The sequence below is a fragment of the Papaver somniferum genome, chromosome 9, assembly GCF_003573695.1.
Source record: "Papaver somniferum cultivar HN1 chromosome 9, ASM357369v1, whole genome shotgun sequence".
In the NCBI taxonomy this organism is placed as follows: Eukaryota; Viridiplantae; Streptophyta; class Magnoliopsida; order Ranunculales; family Papaveraceae; genus Papaver; species Papaver somniferum.
The window spans coordinates 177,297,689-177,316,253 of record NC_039366.1 but is presented as its reverse complement, the minus strand read 5'-3'; the positions used below and the strand labels follow the sequence as shown (position 1 = coordinate 177,316,253).

Sequence of the window (18,565 nt, the reverse complement as noted above, 5' to 3'; positions counted from 1 at the left end):
TTAAACACTTCGGCCAGTAACTCTGCCTACACCCGGCGTACGCAGGTCTGGGTTTAGGGCTTACCTCTGATACCATGCTACACCCGGCGTACGCAGGTCTTGGTCTAAGACTTAGCTCTGATACCATGTTTGTTAAAGTTTGCGGACATCCAACTCAAAACCAATTGGCAATGAGTGGAGCGGCCTATCCATATTATATTTTAAGTTAATTAAGCACATCTATATATATGCTTTATGATTGATACTGCATAAAATTCTATCACTAATAGGATACGCCGTCATGGTAGAGCCAAGTGATTCAACAAGTTGAGTCTAACACCCTTCAAACAACCAACCAAGTCCCTGCCTTGTGGGTATGCTTGACCATTTTTGCATTTGTCAGGGAAGAATCCAAGCCATAAAGTATTGCATTGTTACAACTGGTTGCGCTCCATCTTACCATTTGTATATTTTGTTATGGATAGTTATTGCTACCTGAGTTTCTTAGTTTAGCTTGATTTTCTGATTACAGGTTAATACAGGCTAGAGTGGTTAGTGTGAAGACTGACTTTTTGGGAGAATCTGGAACTTACATGTAAGTTTGCCTGCATTCCTTTTTTGTATTTCCGTTCGGTTTGCAAAATTGAAATGCTTTTAAGAAGATTTACATGTAACTTGTGATCTGTGTCTGTGGGTGATGATCGCCTGATTAAGCATCTCTCTCTATCTATTGGCATGCTTGGAATTCTGTCTTGAACACTGAGGGAGGAAATGCCTAGGGGTGGGTGTCTGCAAACTGCATGTGAACTTTCAAGCACCAGTTTCACAAACAAATGTGTAAGCAAGTAGGGGGGAACATGTGTTCACCAGAAGTCTAGACCATTTATCTCCCCTATAACCGTTCCACTATCCTCATGTAATGCAGGAACACCTATTACCAGAAAATAAAAATAAAAATGTAAACCTGCAAGTGAAATAACTCAGCAAGTGCTAAGCTATTTAATTCAATTCTCCTTTTCAGTAATATGCTCAAATTGTTCTTACAACCTTGCAATGGAATTGTTCCTGAAGGCAAAAATGCAAAAATGCAAAAAAAAAAAAAAAAAAGTGCAAAATTTCGATTTTTGTATCACATTTGGATTTACATTGATCAACTTTACATGACAACAATTGCCAACAACAAAAAATGTAAATGAAAAAGAAATGTAACTCAGGTTCAGGAACCCTGAACCACTAGAGAAACGTGAGGCCTAGTAAAATTCAATGGTTCAGCCCTTGTAGAAAGTACAATGAAGTAGTTTTTACACTGAGTACGAAACTGAGAGTCGTTCAATGCTGATTGGTCTGCAAATATCCAATGGCTTGCTGCTCCAAGCCGACTCAGCAAGCAATGAGTGCACAGCTTGTGTAGGGTTGTGGAAGTCCCACCAGACATGGGTCAATGGCTCGTCGAAGGCCATCTCAATAGCTTGGCACCCTACCATACCACCATATCTACCAGTTCCACAACACGACCTATTTACATTCTCGAATCCTGCAGTAAACACAAGTAACAGAACTCTGTCAACAACTGTTCAGTAGTTGCTTGGAGAAATGACAGTTTACCTGTACGTATTTTATCATTGAAAACAAACTTCAACTCGAATCATATATCCTTCAAATTTTTTTGGTCTATTTCAAGCATGTTGAGGTAGGGCGAACAGAAAGGCTTGGTGATAAATGAAAAAAATAAATAAATAATTAGTGACATGGTACATGTTATTGTCCTCTCTAGCATCTAGGCCTGGTGATTTAAGCACCCTAACATATGAGACATGTCAGGCCAAAGGGACATTCACAGCATGACACAACTAAGAGTCACTCCTTTAATGTACCAACTGTAAATAGATACGTACCGTAGCGTCTAGGGAACGAAATGATATTATCCATCATAGCTTGGTACACGTCGCAGAAGATTATCTGAGCATCAGGAAACTCAAAATTTAGGTCCAGAAGCCGCTCTGACAACAATGCATTGTATTCTAGAACAAGGTCATTGACATCTTCCATAGTCTTTCCAACCACTGCCAGCGCCAGAATTTGATGATGTGAGACTAGGATGATGACTATCATTATCATGAGAGGACTCCCATACACATCCAAGAGGACCAATTCCCATGCATACAATCTTCTCATCATCTTGGGATTGAGAAATCAAGTGATGAACAGAAAGTCTTGGTGATAAACGAAAAAAAGAATAAAAAGTGTTATTGTCCTCTCTAGCATCTAGGCCTGATTTAAGCACCCTAAAATATGAGACATGTCAGGCCAAAGGGGTACCAACTGTAAATAAATACGTACCGTAGCGGCTAGGGAATGAAATGATATCCATCATTGCTTGGTACATGTCGCAGAAGATTATTAGAGCATCAGGAAACTCAAAATTTAGGTCCAGAAACCGCTCTGACAACAATGCGTTGTATTCTAGAACAAGGTCATTGACATCTTCCATACAGTCTTGCCAACCACTGCCAGCGCCAGAATTTGATGATGTCAATGGAAGTCCCACCAGACATGGGTCAATGGCTCGTCGAAGGCCATCTCAATAGCTTGGCACCCTACCATACCACCATATCTACCAGTTCCACAACACGACCTATTTACATTCTCGAATCCTGCAGTAAACACAAGTAACAGAACTCTGTCAACAACTGTTCAGTAGTTGCTTGGAGAAATGACAGTTTACCTGTACGTATTTTATCATTGAAAACAAACTTCAACTCGAATCATATATCCTTCAAATTTTTTTGGTCTATTTCAAGCATGTTGAGGTAGGGCGAACAGAAAGGCTTGGTGATAAATGAAAAAAATAAATAAATAATTAGTGACATGGTACATGTTATTGTCCTCTCTAGCATCTAGGCCTGGTGATTTAAGCACCCTAACATATGAGACATGTCAGGCCAAAGGGACATTCACAGCATGACACAACTAAGAGTCACTCCTTTAATGTACCAACTGTAAATAGATACGTACCGTAGCGTCTAGGGAACGAAATGATATTATCCATCATAGCTTGGTACACGTCGCAGAAGATTATCTGAGCATCAGGAAACTCAAAATTTAGGTCCAGAAGCCGCTCTGACAACAATGCATTGTATTCTAGAACAAGGTCATTGACATCTTCCATAGTCTTTCCAACCACTGCCAGCGCCAGAATTTGATGATGTGAGACTAGGATGATGACTATCATTATCATGAGAGGACTCCCATACACATCCAAGAGGACCAATTCCCATGCATACAATCTTCTTCACATTTGCATTGTAAAGGTCCTTAAATCCATTATAAACCAATTGAAAAAACACAATTCAGTACCCCAGAACTATTGTAGTGAATTGAAAGGAAAACATAGGCAGACTGAAATAGCTAAACTAGGGTTTCAACACAAACTGAGGGGTTGGAATGGCTACCAGCAATATGTTTAAAGTTTCAATTATTCCCCAACCCACGAAATGCACCAGTAATAATAAAGAAGGGATAAGAGTTTACCTTGATAACCTGGATCATCTGGTTGACTAGAATCTGTGTAAACGCTTCTTTACTGAATCTGTGCCCGACACCAGAAGAATCTGGGTGTAAGAAATTAATGTAGTCGTCTTTGCCCAAAGAAAGATAGAACACGGATGACTCTATAACTTCTTGAGCTTTGTCCTGTCCCAACTGCAGCTGCAACAACTGAAGTGTCTCATATGCCTGGCGTAGCTGTTGGTTCAATCCCTGAAAGCCTAGCCTTCCTGAGCTCAAGATTGCCGCTTGTGTTGACCCAAAGTTTATACCATTTTCTAGCCCTTCAATAGTTCCATTATCAGCATGAAATGCTGGAATCCTCGGCAAACCCATCTTATTAGCTGCGCAAGAAACAAAAACAAGAGTGTTAAGCACACTCTTGATATGGCCGATGTTATGCATTTTGTCAAACTAACTTCTCATCATCTTGGGATTGAGAAATCAAGTGATGAACAGAAAGTCTTGGTGATAAACGAAAAAAAGAATAAAAAGTGTTATTGTCCTCTCTAGCATCTAGGCCTGATTTAAGCACCCTAAAATATGAGACATGTCAGGCCAAAGGGGTACCAACTGTAAATAAATACGTACCGTAGCGGCTAGGGAATGAAATGATATCCATCATTGCTTGGTACATGTCGCAGAAGATTATTAGAGCATCAGGAAACTCAAAATTTAGGTCCAGAAACCGCTCTGACAACAATGCGTTGTATTCTAGAACAAGGTCATTGACATCTTCCATACAGTCTTGCCAACCACTGCCAGCGCCAGAATTTGATGATGTGTGACTAGGATGATGACTATCATTACCACGAGAGGACTCCCATAAGGTGCGAGGTGCACATCCAAGAGGACCAATTCCAAAGGGGTGAGTACACAGAAATAGATGAAGAACACAAACAATAATCAAAGGTAAAAGAATTTTATGGGTGTCTAGAGAAATGGGTATTCAGATTAAAAAAGTGATCTAAATTCTGAAGGGTTTCTTGCATCAAAAACTGGGTTTGGATAGGGTTTTCATTTTTCAGTCAAGAACCACATTTTATCACCAATAAAGATTTCGTTAGACAACATTTCTTGAAATTATTTCAAGGTTTACAAGAAGAATCAAGATAAGACTTAAAAAAGGGTTTTCAATTTCAGTGAGTAAATTAAAGAACCAATATTTAACACCAATATAGATATCGTTAGACACCATTCTTGCAATCTTTCCAAGATTTACAAGAAGAATCAAAATAAAGAATTGAGAGAACAGAGAGAGAGAGAGAGAGAGAGAGAGAGAGAGAGAGAGAGAGAGAGAGAGAGAGGTTTACCAAGAAAATCAGGCAAAAGGCATGTCTGAGGTCCATCACAAGGAAATAAAGAAGTATTTGGACGGAGAAGAGAGTAGAAGGGATTGTGACCACCATCACCACAACTGACTGAAGAATCACCCATTATGAAAAACGAAGAAATCTTTGACGAATAATGACTGTTTCTGCTTCCAACATCAGAAGAAGAAGAAGATTGTGACCATTGTCACCACAACTGACTGAAGAATCGCCCATTACGAAAAAACGAAGAAATCTTTGATGATGAAGAAGAAGAAGAAAAGAGGGGAAATTTCCCCAAAACCTTTTTGCTTTCTTGCTCTCTCTTTCCATCTCCCTTTTTTGCCCTCTATTGTCTTCTTCCACGACAACGCCACGAAGATACAACACCATATTTTTGATATTTTTAATGGAAAGGGAAGTGGGGAAAAGATGAGATTTTACTGCACTAGTATCACTATTTATACAACAGTAATAGTGCACTGATACCCTTTATTCATCTAGCTGGCCCCACAATTTTGATACTTAACTCTTGTGCGGATATTTACACGGGGTGACGTGGCGGACTCAAGTGAGGTCTCTGACAAAATACACTGCCACAAAACATTCCACTTCTCTACACACCAAGGTTTAGTGTTATGGCTCCTCAAGATTCAACATATATTGATAGTGGCACGTTAAAAGCAAGTCTTATGGTAGAAGAGTTCCATCTTCCACGTCACCTCAATATTTCGGATCGTGGATGGAAGCACAAGTGTAATTGTGGAACAACAAAAGTGATAATTTTAATAGCGTTGACCACTAATTTGATTACCGATTTTCGTCTTCCAGTGCGCTATTCTGAATAGCGTTTTACGCTAATCTGATCAGGCCTACCATGGATTCCATGGACCATCCCGCGAAATCATGGAACACTGCTTGGATTTATTGTGGAAGACCCCAACTTGGAAACCACTAGACTTGACATTCCACGGTTTTTCCACTACCCAAGTCACAGCCATTAGAATCTCCATATCCTCATCCCTCCTGCATCATCTGTCACCTTAATTGCAGCTTGTAACAGCACACAATAAACATCTCCTGTGCCTAGCCAATACATCACCACCTGCTACTTCATTAACATAGTACCACTGATTCCATAACTGTCTTGCACTCTTCACTTGCAATATTACCTTCTCAACTGCACTTCTTCTTGTATTCTCAGCAACAGACAATCCAGACAGCCACCACTGCCATCTTGTAGCTTCATCCCAGTCTCCACAGTGCAGTTAAGCTTCATATCCTCCATGACATCTTAATTGTCTTCCTTTGTCCTCCGTTGCAGCTCAACTGCAACCAAATGAATCAGTTCCATCTCCTTTACAACATACTCCTTCTCTCCCTGTATAACAGCAACCACAGACAGCACCAGTAACTCAAGTCCTTCTCTTCGTTTCTTGACATCACTCCAGCAGAAGTATCACCTCCAAGTTCAGCTCAGTAGCAACTACCACTTCAAGCACCAACAACTATGCTGCGACTTCTTCCCTGTTAACCTCAGTGTTACAATAGCAGCACCACTCCAGTTTGCAGCTACTACCATCTCCAACAGCAGCAACATCAATCACCACCATTTCCATTAACTGCTCAGTACTTGAGCAGTTTCTTCTCAGATCCAATTACCTGCCACCACCAGAGCCACAGACAACTCCATATAGCTCGCAGTATCATCAACTACACAACAGCATTGTAACCAGCTCTCTCTTCCTGCACTCCAGCTCACGTGCACACTGCGGTTCAGCTCGCCGCTTCCCCGCAACTTCATAACCAGCTGCAACTGCATCAACAGCTCATATTCATTCACCGGATCAGTTCAGCTGTATCTATTCTTTCATGTCAGCTCATCCAGCTACTTCCATTGCATCACAGCTTAAGCTGCAAACTATCGGTTCACATCCACTTAACAACACCAGGACAACCACAGTCCACCTGCAATACCAATTTCAGTCACTGCTTCGACTCAGTTGCAGCATCACCGGTTCATACAGCATATAGCATTCTTTCGTCTCCCTGCGAATTCATTCTAACATACATCTAAGGTTCACTGCTTCACTTCATTCCATTTGCAGCTCACTAATACTCTGTAGCTTGTTGCAGTACATCTCACCTGCAACTCTCTCTTTTAAAATCCACAGCTCTGCCAATTCCACTTCAAGCCATATCAGATACAAAGCATCAGCACCACCATCTTGTCCAAATCCTTGGCTGTAACCATAGCCAGCCACATTATAGCCCCAACAGTTTGAGACTTCATTGAACCCAGACTACAGCTCTTGTTCATACCAACAGCAACACCAGTTCCCATATCTCAGCCTCAGTTCTATGCCATAACACACATCACCTGCAAGTCACCTGAACCCACAACTGCAATTCCCTGCATCATCTGTAACTGCAACTCAGTATCAGCTCCATCTCTTCATTCATACACAGCAACCACCTGTGATTCTGTGAACATCAACTGTAGCTCTTCCCTGGATAGCATTCAGACCAAGCCCTTTAATACCAGCTCATTCTTCCATTTAAGCTTCCATCAGCTGTGCCCATCTAAACACCACCACCAGCAACTACAAAGTCAAACCCAAATTTCAGCTTCACAGCTCAGTTCAAGAAGCTCTACCATTTCCATCACCAGAACTTGCTCTTCCTAAGAAATCCCATCACAGCTTCATTAACCTTCTCAATCGAATCAAAACCCTGGCCATTTCTCGATCAACAGCAAACCCTTCATTCTTAGCTTCAGTCGACAGCAGCAACACTTTTACCTTGATGTAAACTTGAATCTGAGACATACCCATGTTTTTAATTCATCCCAAAACCCTTGTAACATCCATGGCGCATCTCCAACTAGAGTGAAATGCAGATTCGACCAAAACCCAACTCAATTCCACCATCAATTGCTTGTATTTCATCACCAGTTCGATCTTCTGCTTACTTTGTATTTCTCGATTCAAACTGATTTCTTCTCGATCTGGTTCACAGTCAAACACATGGGAGAAAACTCACAGCAGATTCATCTTCTTCTCCCTTTTCCGCTTCAACAGCGACATCTCCTTCTTCTGTATCTGAAGTCCTCTCCAAATCTCCTCTCACAGTAGCAACTCCTCTTTAGTTCTAATGGAGCCGCCATCTCGGTTCCAGGCAAAGTATGTAATGAGAAGAGAAGAAAACTTCTCTTGAATTTAAGGCCTGTAAATTGTAATGATACAAAATGATATAGGCACCTAGTATTTTAGTACAGGCTACCAAGATGACTCTGGGTACCCAATAGCATCGACAAAGAAAAGATCTTTTTGCGCTTCTTGCTCCATGCGAAAGCTTTCTTCTTCTTTTGCTCCAAATGACTCCAAAATACCTAATAAACTCAAAAGCAAACATAAGATATATAATTTACAAGAAAAGTAGCAAAGAAAGCATAAATAATAGATAAATATCAAGGTGTTTACAACACCTATCAAAGATCCCAACTTGGAAACCACAAGACTTGACATTGTACGGTTTTTCCACACTTGGAATGGCTTGGATTCCACCATAAGACTCGCTCTAAAAGTTGAACGTTTAACTCTTATCAAGATTTAAAATTCAGAGGAAAAAACGTCAAGCCGGATGTCATGGGACGCCAAATGATTTGGCACTTCTCAAAAGATTCCCATTATGTGTTTGGTATCGAGTCAAAATGGTCAAAGCCCCAAATGGTTAATCGTCATCCCAAATAAAAATTCGCCTCAGAATTTTCCTTAAAACTCACAGGAGGTTGTGTTCTTTTTTTTCTCTCTTCTTCTCAAGCGAAAACTTGTTGTTTTTCGTATGTCGTAGTTTACAGGGTTTATGGCCGATTTTCACTTGAACTCTTAAAGGGGTTATTACTTGTTGCTACTGCGGTTCTATTGCCGGTAATTTCGTAAATTTTCATCAACAAAATAACTCAAGGTATAATGAGGAAATTTAATTAGGTTTAGAATGATTTAATGTGTTTGTTGCGACACCAACCCAATACCTCTATTTTCTTAAATATATTTACCTTATTTACTTTGCATGGTTTCCTAGTTTAAGTAAACTTCTTATTATTAGCATTGCCTACATAACAAGCAATATAGTTAGCTATAAATACTTTGCTTGAGTTTGTATCGATATACAACTTTAATCAATACAACTCAATTCTATTTTTTTCTTTTCTTTATCTTCAAAGCAGAGGTGGATAACCCCCAACTCAAAGGGTTTTATCTAGGGTTCTTTACCTTTTATTTTTGTTCTAACTAGTTGTTTGTGGGTGAAAACCGTTTCTGCTGATTTCGGTAATTTCGTGTGAGTACGGGTGAGAAACAAATCTAAATCCAAAACAATGTACTGCGCGGGAGTACTTTTGATTCAAGAGATCAATCTGTACAATCCAGGCCTAAACCAAGAAATGGTCGTTCCAGGCTTGCTTCGGTCACAAAGTGAAGGAGAAGTTTTGGTCTTAGGGAGGGAAGCGAAGAAAGTATTGAGGCCAGAATAGTTGATTCTGGAAGTGTGGGTGTTTTGCGACTTGTATCCGAAAGTTGAACTGGCGAGCTGAATGGAAAGCTACCAGGTGATTTATGGATGTGTATTGTTCTCCTGACCAAAACTTATTGTTTGGTGGAAATAGGTGAAACCTATTTATACAAGTCGTAATAAAACGTACCATGTCCTCGTAAGAAGTGGAAGCGGTTGAGTGGTGGAAAAGTGGTAACGGGTAACGCCTGGAATTGATGTTTCCATAATGAAGATGTGTTTCACCACTTATTTCTTGCCATTACTAACAGCCTCACTCTTATGAAACTTTCTTGTAACGGGCGTATTGCACGCCGCACGCTGTAAACCGCCAGACCAATACCCTGATGAGCATCCCCCAGTTTGGGACATGTTTTGATGTCTCGAGTGTTTTTATTGGAAAACGTGTAGCATGTTGCTATGTGCGGCAAGTTAAGATAGAGAGGCTTGTCTGTTCAGTGACGACCTTCGACGGCCGAGATTTTGCATCTCAAGAGGAAGGGTAGTCGTTGATCGCGACTACCTTCCGTTTGGCGGCCAGTGGCGTAGTCGTGGTGCTGGCATGGCTTGCGCATGCCTTTGGCGTGGCCAAATTAGGGTTTGACACAAACCGTGGAATTTGGCATTGCGGCCAAAATTTTCCACAGGCTTGGTGGCGAACTTGTAAGGTTGAGATCCGCACCTCAGGAGGAAGGGTAGCCATTGATTATGGCTACCTTCCGTTGGTGGCCAGAGGCGTGGTAGCGTGGCTGGCATGGTTTGCGCATGCTTTTTGGCATGCGCTGCGGCATCTGTGCCTGGCATGTGCGTCTGGTGAGCGCGTCTGGTAAGCGCGTCTGGCATGCGTGTATGGTAAGCGCGTCTGGCAAGCGCGTCTGGCAAGCGCGTCTGGCATGCGCGTCTGGCAAGCGCATCTGGCATGCGCGTCTGGCAAGCGCGTCTGGCATGCGCGTCTGGCAAGCGCGTCTGGCATGCGCGTCTGGCAAGCGCGTCTGGCATCGCGTCTGGCATGCGCGTCAGGTAAGCGCGCCTGGCATGTGTGGTATGCGCGTGCGGCATGCTGGCGTTTTTTGGGAAGCTAGCGCGTTTTTGGGAAGCTGGCGTGTTTTGGGAAGCCAACTTAGTATGGCGACCTTTTTGAGGCGGTGGCAAGTTTTGGAGCAACCCGATTGGTTGACGGGAAGTGGGGCCAGCGTGCTAGGGCGTGGCCATACTTCCAACGCGCGGTGGCGGATTTGAAGGGACCTGATTGGTCGACGGAAAGAGGACCCGCATGCTAGGGCGCGGCCGCACTTTTAGCGCGCTGTTGCGGATTCGGTTGCCTGGCTTGTTTAAGCATGGTTTCGACCAACGGGGTCCAGTATACTGCGCGGGGAGCGAAACCCTAATTTGCAAATTAGTTCGGTTTATGAGTTCTTTGCGAGTTATCACAATAATTAGATGGATTTTGTATGCTGCCATACAAAAAGCTTTATCTACAGAATGCAGTGTGCTTTCTGTCTGAGCATTTCGTGCAATGGCCTTAACTTTGGTACTTAGAGGTTCATGCTACTCCGCTGCGAGTGAACATAAATCCGTCATGCCATACCGATTAAGGGTTCTTCTGGGGAACATAGCACAGGAAAGTACTCAGTGAGTCTCGTATTGGCGAGGTGCCGAAATTTATAGAGTGTTATGGATAAAAGTGTATTGAGCGGCTCAATAAATATGTCGGTGGAGAGGTTAATACTCGCAACACCACTTCCTTGCAGAGTGACGTCATATCTGATGCAAGGTTTTACGATTTTAACCCTAAGCTAAAAACCACCATCAACATTAAGTCCCTTGCTTAGCACGTAACAGTGACATTATTGTGGGGTAAGCATGAGATGGTGACAGGCGAGAGAAAAATCGAGAGAGCAACATGTGAAGAGATCTCCAAGGAGATTTAACTAACCTTTAGTGGAAGGCATGAGAAATTCGTGATCCTTGTGCTGGCGGATTTTGCATAGATTCATCTTGGCCATGAGTCGTTAGTACCGCGAGCTTGAAGTCGCGGATGGCGTGGCTTGGACGCGGCTCGGCTTGGCGCGGCTTGGACGCAGCTTGGCTTGGCGCGGCTCGGCCTGGACGCGGTTTGGACGCGGCTTGACTTGGCGCAGCATGGACGCGACTTGGACGCGGCTTGGCTTGAGCGTGGAAGGCTTGGCGCGGATATGAAGCTGGTTAGGCGCGGAAATGATGGTGTTGCCTTGAGACGCGCGCTTGGGATAGGAGGATGGCGCTGGCTAAGTCAGAATGACTCAGACACCAAACCCTAATTGTTCGATATAAAGAAATATCTAATCCAGCTGGTATCACGTGTGTGAAGCCTTAATTCACGGCTGGTAAAAGATTTTCTGTTGAATATAAGAGGTGATCCTGAATCCTTCGCCCATACAAATCATCATAAAAAATCGCGTCCATCTTCCCCATAGGTATTGTATCGTGTTTCTTACCCTAGTTCCATTTTGTCTTCCTCATCATGTAGATTGCTGGTACAAACGTGGTATTTTTTTTTTGTAGCATATAATGGGATCTTCCAGTGATGATCGTACCTCTTCGGAAAGAAATCTTCAACCCGATGAAACCCAGTTTTCTTCTCATGAGGAGGTATTAGACATAATTGATTCTCTGTTCCGTGAGGCTGACGAGATTATACGAGACATGTCTCTCGCCCATTTATGCAGAGTGCGGATGTGTGTTTAGACTCTCTTGGCTTCAGTGGACATGGAGGAAAGGTGGAGGCACGATGGAGAATCCCGGCTTGTCGAGAGATCAGAGAGGAACGAAGCTTTTCTACAACCCAGTGTTAGGTCTGAACGATTCTCCTCTCGGTTGAAGCGGCGAAAGACTGATTCCATAAAACTTTTAGGTGAGGAACAGTTTAATTACCCTGTCCATGATGGTATCGTAATCCTTGACTTTGATGCGGACGAACCGGGACATCCTCAAGAAGTAGCTGGAAAGGCTCATGGGTAAGACGTCGACACGATTTACAAAACTGAAGCAGATTTTGGAGTGGACGCCGAAATTGCTGTCAGGGGTGTTAATGCAAACGTTGGGGATGCCGTCAAGGCGGACGAGGAGACGGAGGCAATGTATGCTGGAGCAACTGGAGAAGCTACGGAAACATACGATGGGACTGTTGTTGAAGCAAACGCCGGACAGGAAGTGGAAGCTGCTGCTGTGGTAGCTTCTGGATGGGACGTTGCGGTTGCTGCTACTGAGGCGGCTTCTGGATGGAACGCCGCGGTTGCTGCTGCCGAGGCGGCGTTTGTCTGAAACGTTTGTTGTCAGAAAGCGTGCTGGGGAGAGTGCTTGAAGAAGCTCTGATGAAGGCGCTATTGATCCAGGCGTCTGTCGTTAACGACCAATTTTCCACTTTTATTATTTCTTCTTAACGTGTAGCCTCTTTTGACTTTTCGAAAGTTTACTTTTACTTTTTGGCTTTCTTGGTGGAGTTAGGGTTTCATCAAGTAACATTCCGTCATTCAGCTTTTATGGTTTCACATCTTTGAATGAATTAATAAAACCTTCATACTGTTTCTGATATTTGGAGCCGAATATTCTTGAAGAAGATATATGTTCTTCCGCCCGATGATCGTCTTCCATGCATATTTCCTTCTTGAGTATTTTTGAATAGGTGTTTTTGTGGTGTTTTGATTTCTCTGGTTTTCAATTGACGGATAATGACTCTGTGAGATTTTTAGGTTTACTTAGTATTTTTCCTTTAAGGGGAAAACTATTCAAGGAAAGATGTTCTTTAATTGGAATTGAAAATTCTACTCATGAATGCAAGCAATGCAATCATTTTTGAGAAGTTACAAACATTGCATGAAAAGGAAAATGCTGAAAGAAATGCTGAAGGAGAACGCTGGAGGTGAAGGTAACACAACGTTTTAGGTATTGAAGGGTTTGAGCCATCGCGAGTGAATATTGAGACCTTCCAATTTGTCGGTATTGATGAGCTTGCAGTAACCACCCAAGATAACATTTGCCACCAGATATAGCTCGTTTTCTTTTTCTTTAGGCGGACTGGGTCTAGTGGCCATCTTTACTGTTATGTTCCCAACTTGAAACGAGGTCATCTTGACTACTACATCTCCAATTTGAAATGGGTGGGACCGTTGCGCAACCACTTGATTGAACTCGTCATGTTTGGCCGTGACAGCTTCCAAATTTTTGACAAAGTACTTGAAAGTCCCAACACATTCACATCTCATAATGACGCATGGGTTGGTAATCGGACCGAGTCTCATGCTTGGCCGAGAGGAGAGGTGACTGGGTGCAAATAGGGTTGTTTAACCAGACTTACTTGTGTTCGGAATCTGTGGATGAACGTCGATGGGATTTCTCCAGGCAATTGAGTTACATTGGTAAGTTGTTGATATGGCATCATGTAATCTTCAAATTTGGACGGCTTGTTGGAAATTATTTCGGGTATCGACATTGGCAGAGGGGATACCCCCAACTTCGCTTTGTTACTGTGTACCCTCGTGCGCCCCAGAATCATGTCGTAGCTTGAGAGTTCTTTGACAATGTAGAATTTTCCATGTGTTAGAGTGTCTCCCACCTTGATCTCAATATTGATGTATCCATACGCGCCTATCGCCTCTCCTTTCAAGTTTTTGACCATGGTTGGGGAATGGGTAGCCTCCTGCTTCAAAACTCCCGCAGCTCTCAGAGTTTTGATGGTAATGATGTTGAAGTCAGAAGCCACGTCGATGAATGGGTTATCGAGCTCGGCGTTCCTCAGATGAACCATGGTCAGCAGTCCCCAGTTGTATTTTCCAGCACCGCTTCCTGGGAGAGTTTGGGGTTCTGGTGTGTGGTTTCTTCAGTGGGAAAGAGTCGCTTGCCCGATACAACACGATTAAGGGTTGTGAAGATGTATTGACGTTGTGCCTTGTAGAGAATTTCACACACATGTTGCATCATGGATTACACATTTTCGTGTACGAAGTCCCTAGATACCATGAAACTCCTGACTGGAAGTGGATCTCTTTAAACTCTTTCATTGTCTAGTCGAAGCTCCCATGCTTCTATCTTTTCTTTGAAGATATTCTTTAGCTTGTTGCACTCACTGGTCGGGTGGTGTACAACTCTGTGGTAGCGGCAATATTTGGGTTCGCCATTTCTTCTTCGGTTGGTGGGTGCCTGATAGGAGGTAGCCTGATGGCGTCGTCTTGGATCCATGCTTCCAAGAGTTCAATCACTTCTTCGATTAGGAATGGGAAATCCAAGACATTTTCTCCAACCTCTTGCTGTCGCATGGGAGCTTTAGCGGTGGTCTTTCGTGGCGGAGCTGCCTGTCGTGCTGGCGCTGCGCGTTTGGATGGTTGTTCTGCTGTTGGAGCCTTCCTTTTTCCTCCTTCTTCTACCACGCTCACATAGGAGGGACCAGTGTTGTATTGCTTATTGGTGAGGCGTCTATTTCTGAGTTTCGCGTGCATCCTCGCTTCTAGTTGGCTTGGTTCTTTCCAACAACGCGCTGTTGTGGCTGACCATTTTGCGGCTTCATGAAGCTTAGGGAATGTCTGGAATCGCAGATTCTCTAGTAAGGCGCGGTAGATGGGAATCATGCCATTGATACATGAGTCCACCAATTGTTGTTCGCTCACATTTGGGTCATGACAATCGAGCGCTTGAATTCTGAATCTTTTGACAAAATCATTCGGATGTTCGTTGTTTCGTTGAAACATCCTTCCTAGATCTAAGAAGGTAATTTGCTCAGACACAAAGAAGCATTTCTTGTAGAAAGATGCAACCATGTCAGACCAGTTGGAGATGTTGCCTGGCGTAATGTTGTTGTACCACGTGTATGCTCTTCCTGTAAGTGATTTCAAAAATTCCCTCAAACAGAGAACGTGATTATATTCGTCTTCCCCCAGGGACTCCAACAATCAAGAAACATGTTCACGCGCATTGCAGGTACCTTCGTACAGAGATAATTGAGGGGAAGAGTACCCCCTTGGAAGAGGAATTCTTTGTACTTCAGGAGGATACGGGGGCTGATGCTGATGCATGTCCATGAAGTCGCTTTTGTCTCGGTTTCGGAGAAGTCGTTCCAAATATTCTCTCGTGACAAAATTAGGCGGTTGATTTCTTTCCGCGGAAGTTCCCGGGCGAGTCTCTTCGTCTACAAAAGTGTGTCATGTTGAGGTGCTAGCGCCAGGGGTATTGGATGTGTTCCTCATTAGATCTGGCCGGCGTGATTCTTGTGGTAGTTGCTCTTTCAGTGTTTTGAGAAAATCAAGCACCTCCTTCTGGGTTGAGGCCATGTATGTTTGGGCCCTGACGAGAACCTCCTGCCTTTCCATCAAATCAACAATAGTAATGTAGGGTTGGCTCCCTATGGCTCCTCCAGTTTCTCGTCCTGACGGCGGAGTGGAGGTGTCATACTTGATGAAACATTGGGAGCGGCGGCAGCAGCTCTGGCTCTAGTGATTGGAGGTGTAACACCTGAAGGAGCATTTTCCGCGGAAGAGGCTCTGGCTCTTGTGATTGGAGGTGTAACACCTAAAGGAACATTCTCCATGTTGCTGGTGTTGACAGATGGCATATTAGCACCACTGGGAGAAATATTAACACCGAGAATAATTTCGACGCAAGTGTTCTCGGGGTTTGTTCCTGATCCTGACCTGAGTTCTACCATCTTGAGATCGGGGTTGAAAAAATCAAATCGGGAATTGGAAATTGATACTGTAACCGAGAGATTAATCTCCCACTGTGGTCGCCAATTATTTGTGGGTGAAAACCGTTTCTGCTGATTTCAGTAATTTCGTGTGAGTGCGGTGAGAAACAAATCTAAACCCAAAACAATGTACTGCACGGGAATACTTTTGATTCGAGAGATCAATCTGTACAATCTTGGACTAAACCAAGAAATGGCCGTTCCAGGCTTGCTTCGGTCACAAAGTGAAGGAGAAGGGTTGGTCTTAGGGAGGTAAGCGAAGAAAGTGTTGAGGCCAGAATAGTTGATTCTGGAAGTGTGGGTGTTTTGCGACTTGTATCTGAAAGTTGAACTGGCGAGTTGAATGGAAAGCTACCAGGTGATTTATGGATGTGTATTGTTATCATGACCAAAACTTGTTGTTTGGTGGAAATAGGTGAAACCTATTTATACAAGTCGTAATAAAACGTACCCTGGCCTCGTAAGAAGTGGAAGCGGTTGAGTGGTGGAAAAGTGGTAACGGGTAACGCCTGGAATTGATGTTTCCATAATGAAGATGCATTTCACCACTTATTTCTTGCCACTACTAACCGCCTCACTCTTATGACACTTTCTTGTAATGGGCGTATTGCACGCCGCACGCTGTAAACCGCCAAACCAATACCCTGATGAGCATCCCCCAGTTTGTGACATGTTTTGATGTCTCGAGTGTTTTCATTAGAAAACGTGTAGCATGTTGCTATGTGCGGCAAGTTAAGATAGAGAGGCTTGTCTGTTCAGTGACGACCTTCGACGGCCGAGATTTTGCATCTCAGGAGGAAGGGTAGCCGTTGATCGTGTCTACCTTCCGTTTGGAGGCCAGTGGCGTGGCCATGGTGCTGGCATGGCTTGTGCATGCCTTTGGCGTGGCCAAATTAGGGTTTGACACAAACCGTGGAATTTGGCATTGCGGACAAAAGTTGCTACATGCTTGGTGGCGAACTTGTACGGCTGAGATCCGCACCTCAGGAGGAAGGGTAGCCATTGATTATGGCTACCTTTCGTTGGTGGCCAGAGGCGTGGTAGCGTGGATGGCATGGCTTGCGCATGCTTTTTGGCATGCACGTGCGGCATGTTTTCCTGGCATGTACGTCTGGTGAGCGCGTCTGGTAAGCGCGTCTGGCATGCGCGTTTAGGAAGCGCGTCTGGTAAGCGCGTCTGGCAAGCACGTCCGGTAAGCACGTCTGGTAAGCGCGTCTGGCAAGCGCGTATGGCATGTGCGTCTGGCAAGCGCGTCTGGCATGCGCGTCTGGTAAGCGTGTCAGCATGCACACCTGGCATGTGCTGTATGGGTGTACGTCACGCTGGCGTTTTTTGGGAAGCTAGCGCGTTTTTGGGAAGCTGGCGTGTTTTGGGAAGCCAACTTAGTATGGCGACCTTTTTGAGGCCGTGACAAGTTTTGGAGAAACCCAATTGGTTGACGGGAAATGGGGCCAACATGCTAGGGCGTGGCCATACTTCCAACGCGCGATGGAGGATTTTAAGGGACCTGATTGGTCGACGGAAAGAGGGACGGCATGCTAGGGCGCGGGCGCACTTTTAACGCGCTGTGGCGGATTCGGTTGCCTAGCTTGTTTAAGCATGGTTTCGACCAACGGAGTCCAGTATACTGCGCGGGGCGCGAAACCCTAATTTGCAACTTAGTTGGGTTTATGAGTTCTTTGCGAGTTATCATAATAATTAGCTGGATTTTGTATGCTGCCATACAAAAATATTTATCTACAGAATGCAGTGTGCTTTCTGTCTGAGCATTTCGTGCAATGGCCTTAACTTTGGTACTTGGAGGTTCATGCTACTCCGCTGCGAGTGAACATAAATCCTTCATTCCATACCGATTAAGGGTTCTGCTGGGGAACATAGCACAGGAAATTAATCAGTGAGTCTCGTATTAGCGAGGTGCCGAAATTTACAGAGTGTTATGGATAAAAGTGTATTGAGCGGCTCAATAAATATGTCGGTGGAGAGGTTAGTACTCGCAGCACCGCTTCCTTGCAAATTGACGTCACATCTGATGCAAGGTTTTATGATTTGAACCCTAAGCTAAAAACCACCATCAACATTAAGTCCCCTGCTTAGCACGTAAAAGTGGCATTGTTGCGGGGTAAGCATGAGATGGTGACAGGATAGAGCAAAATCGAGAGAGCAACATGTGAAGAGATCGCCAAGGAGATTTAACTAACCTTTAGTGGAAGGCATGAGAAATCCGTGATCCTTGTGATGGAAGATTTTGCATAGATTCATCTTAGCCATGGGTCGTTGGTACCGCTAGCTTGAAGTAGAAGATGACGTGGCTTGGACGCGGCTCGTACGTGGCTCGGCTTGGCGCGGCTTGGACGCGTCTTGGATTGGCGCGGATCTTCCTGGACGCGGCTTGGCTTGGCACAACTTGGACGCGACTTGGATGCGGCTTGGCTTGAGCGTCGAAGGCTAGGCGTGGAGATGACGC

General features: G+C 44.0%; 1 protein-coding gene across 1 annotated transcript; it reads right to left on the bottom strand.

The window, feature by feature from the left end:
- Positions 1–1,077: 1,077 nt before the first annotated feature.
- On the bottom strand, positions 1,078–8,002 carry LOC113312902 (GDSL esterase/lipase 7-like). The gene is made up of 5 exons (XM_026561634.1): positions 4,117–8,002; positions 3,511–3,869; positions 3,134–3,293; positions 2,320–2,559; positions 1,078–1,513 (listed from the first exon to the last, which is right to left on the bottom strand). The coding sequence occupies exons 1-5, from the start codon at positions 4,265–4,267 to the stop codon at positions 1,281–1,283; spliced, it is 1,143 nt and encodes a 380-aa protein (XP_026417419.1). The 5' UTR covers positions 4,268–8,002; the 3' UTR covers positions 1,078–1,280.
- Between the last annotated feature and the right edge of the window lie 10,563 nt (positions 8,003–18,565).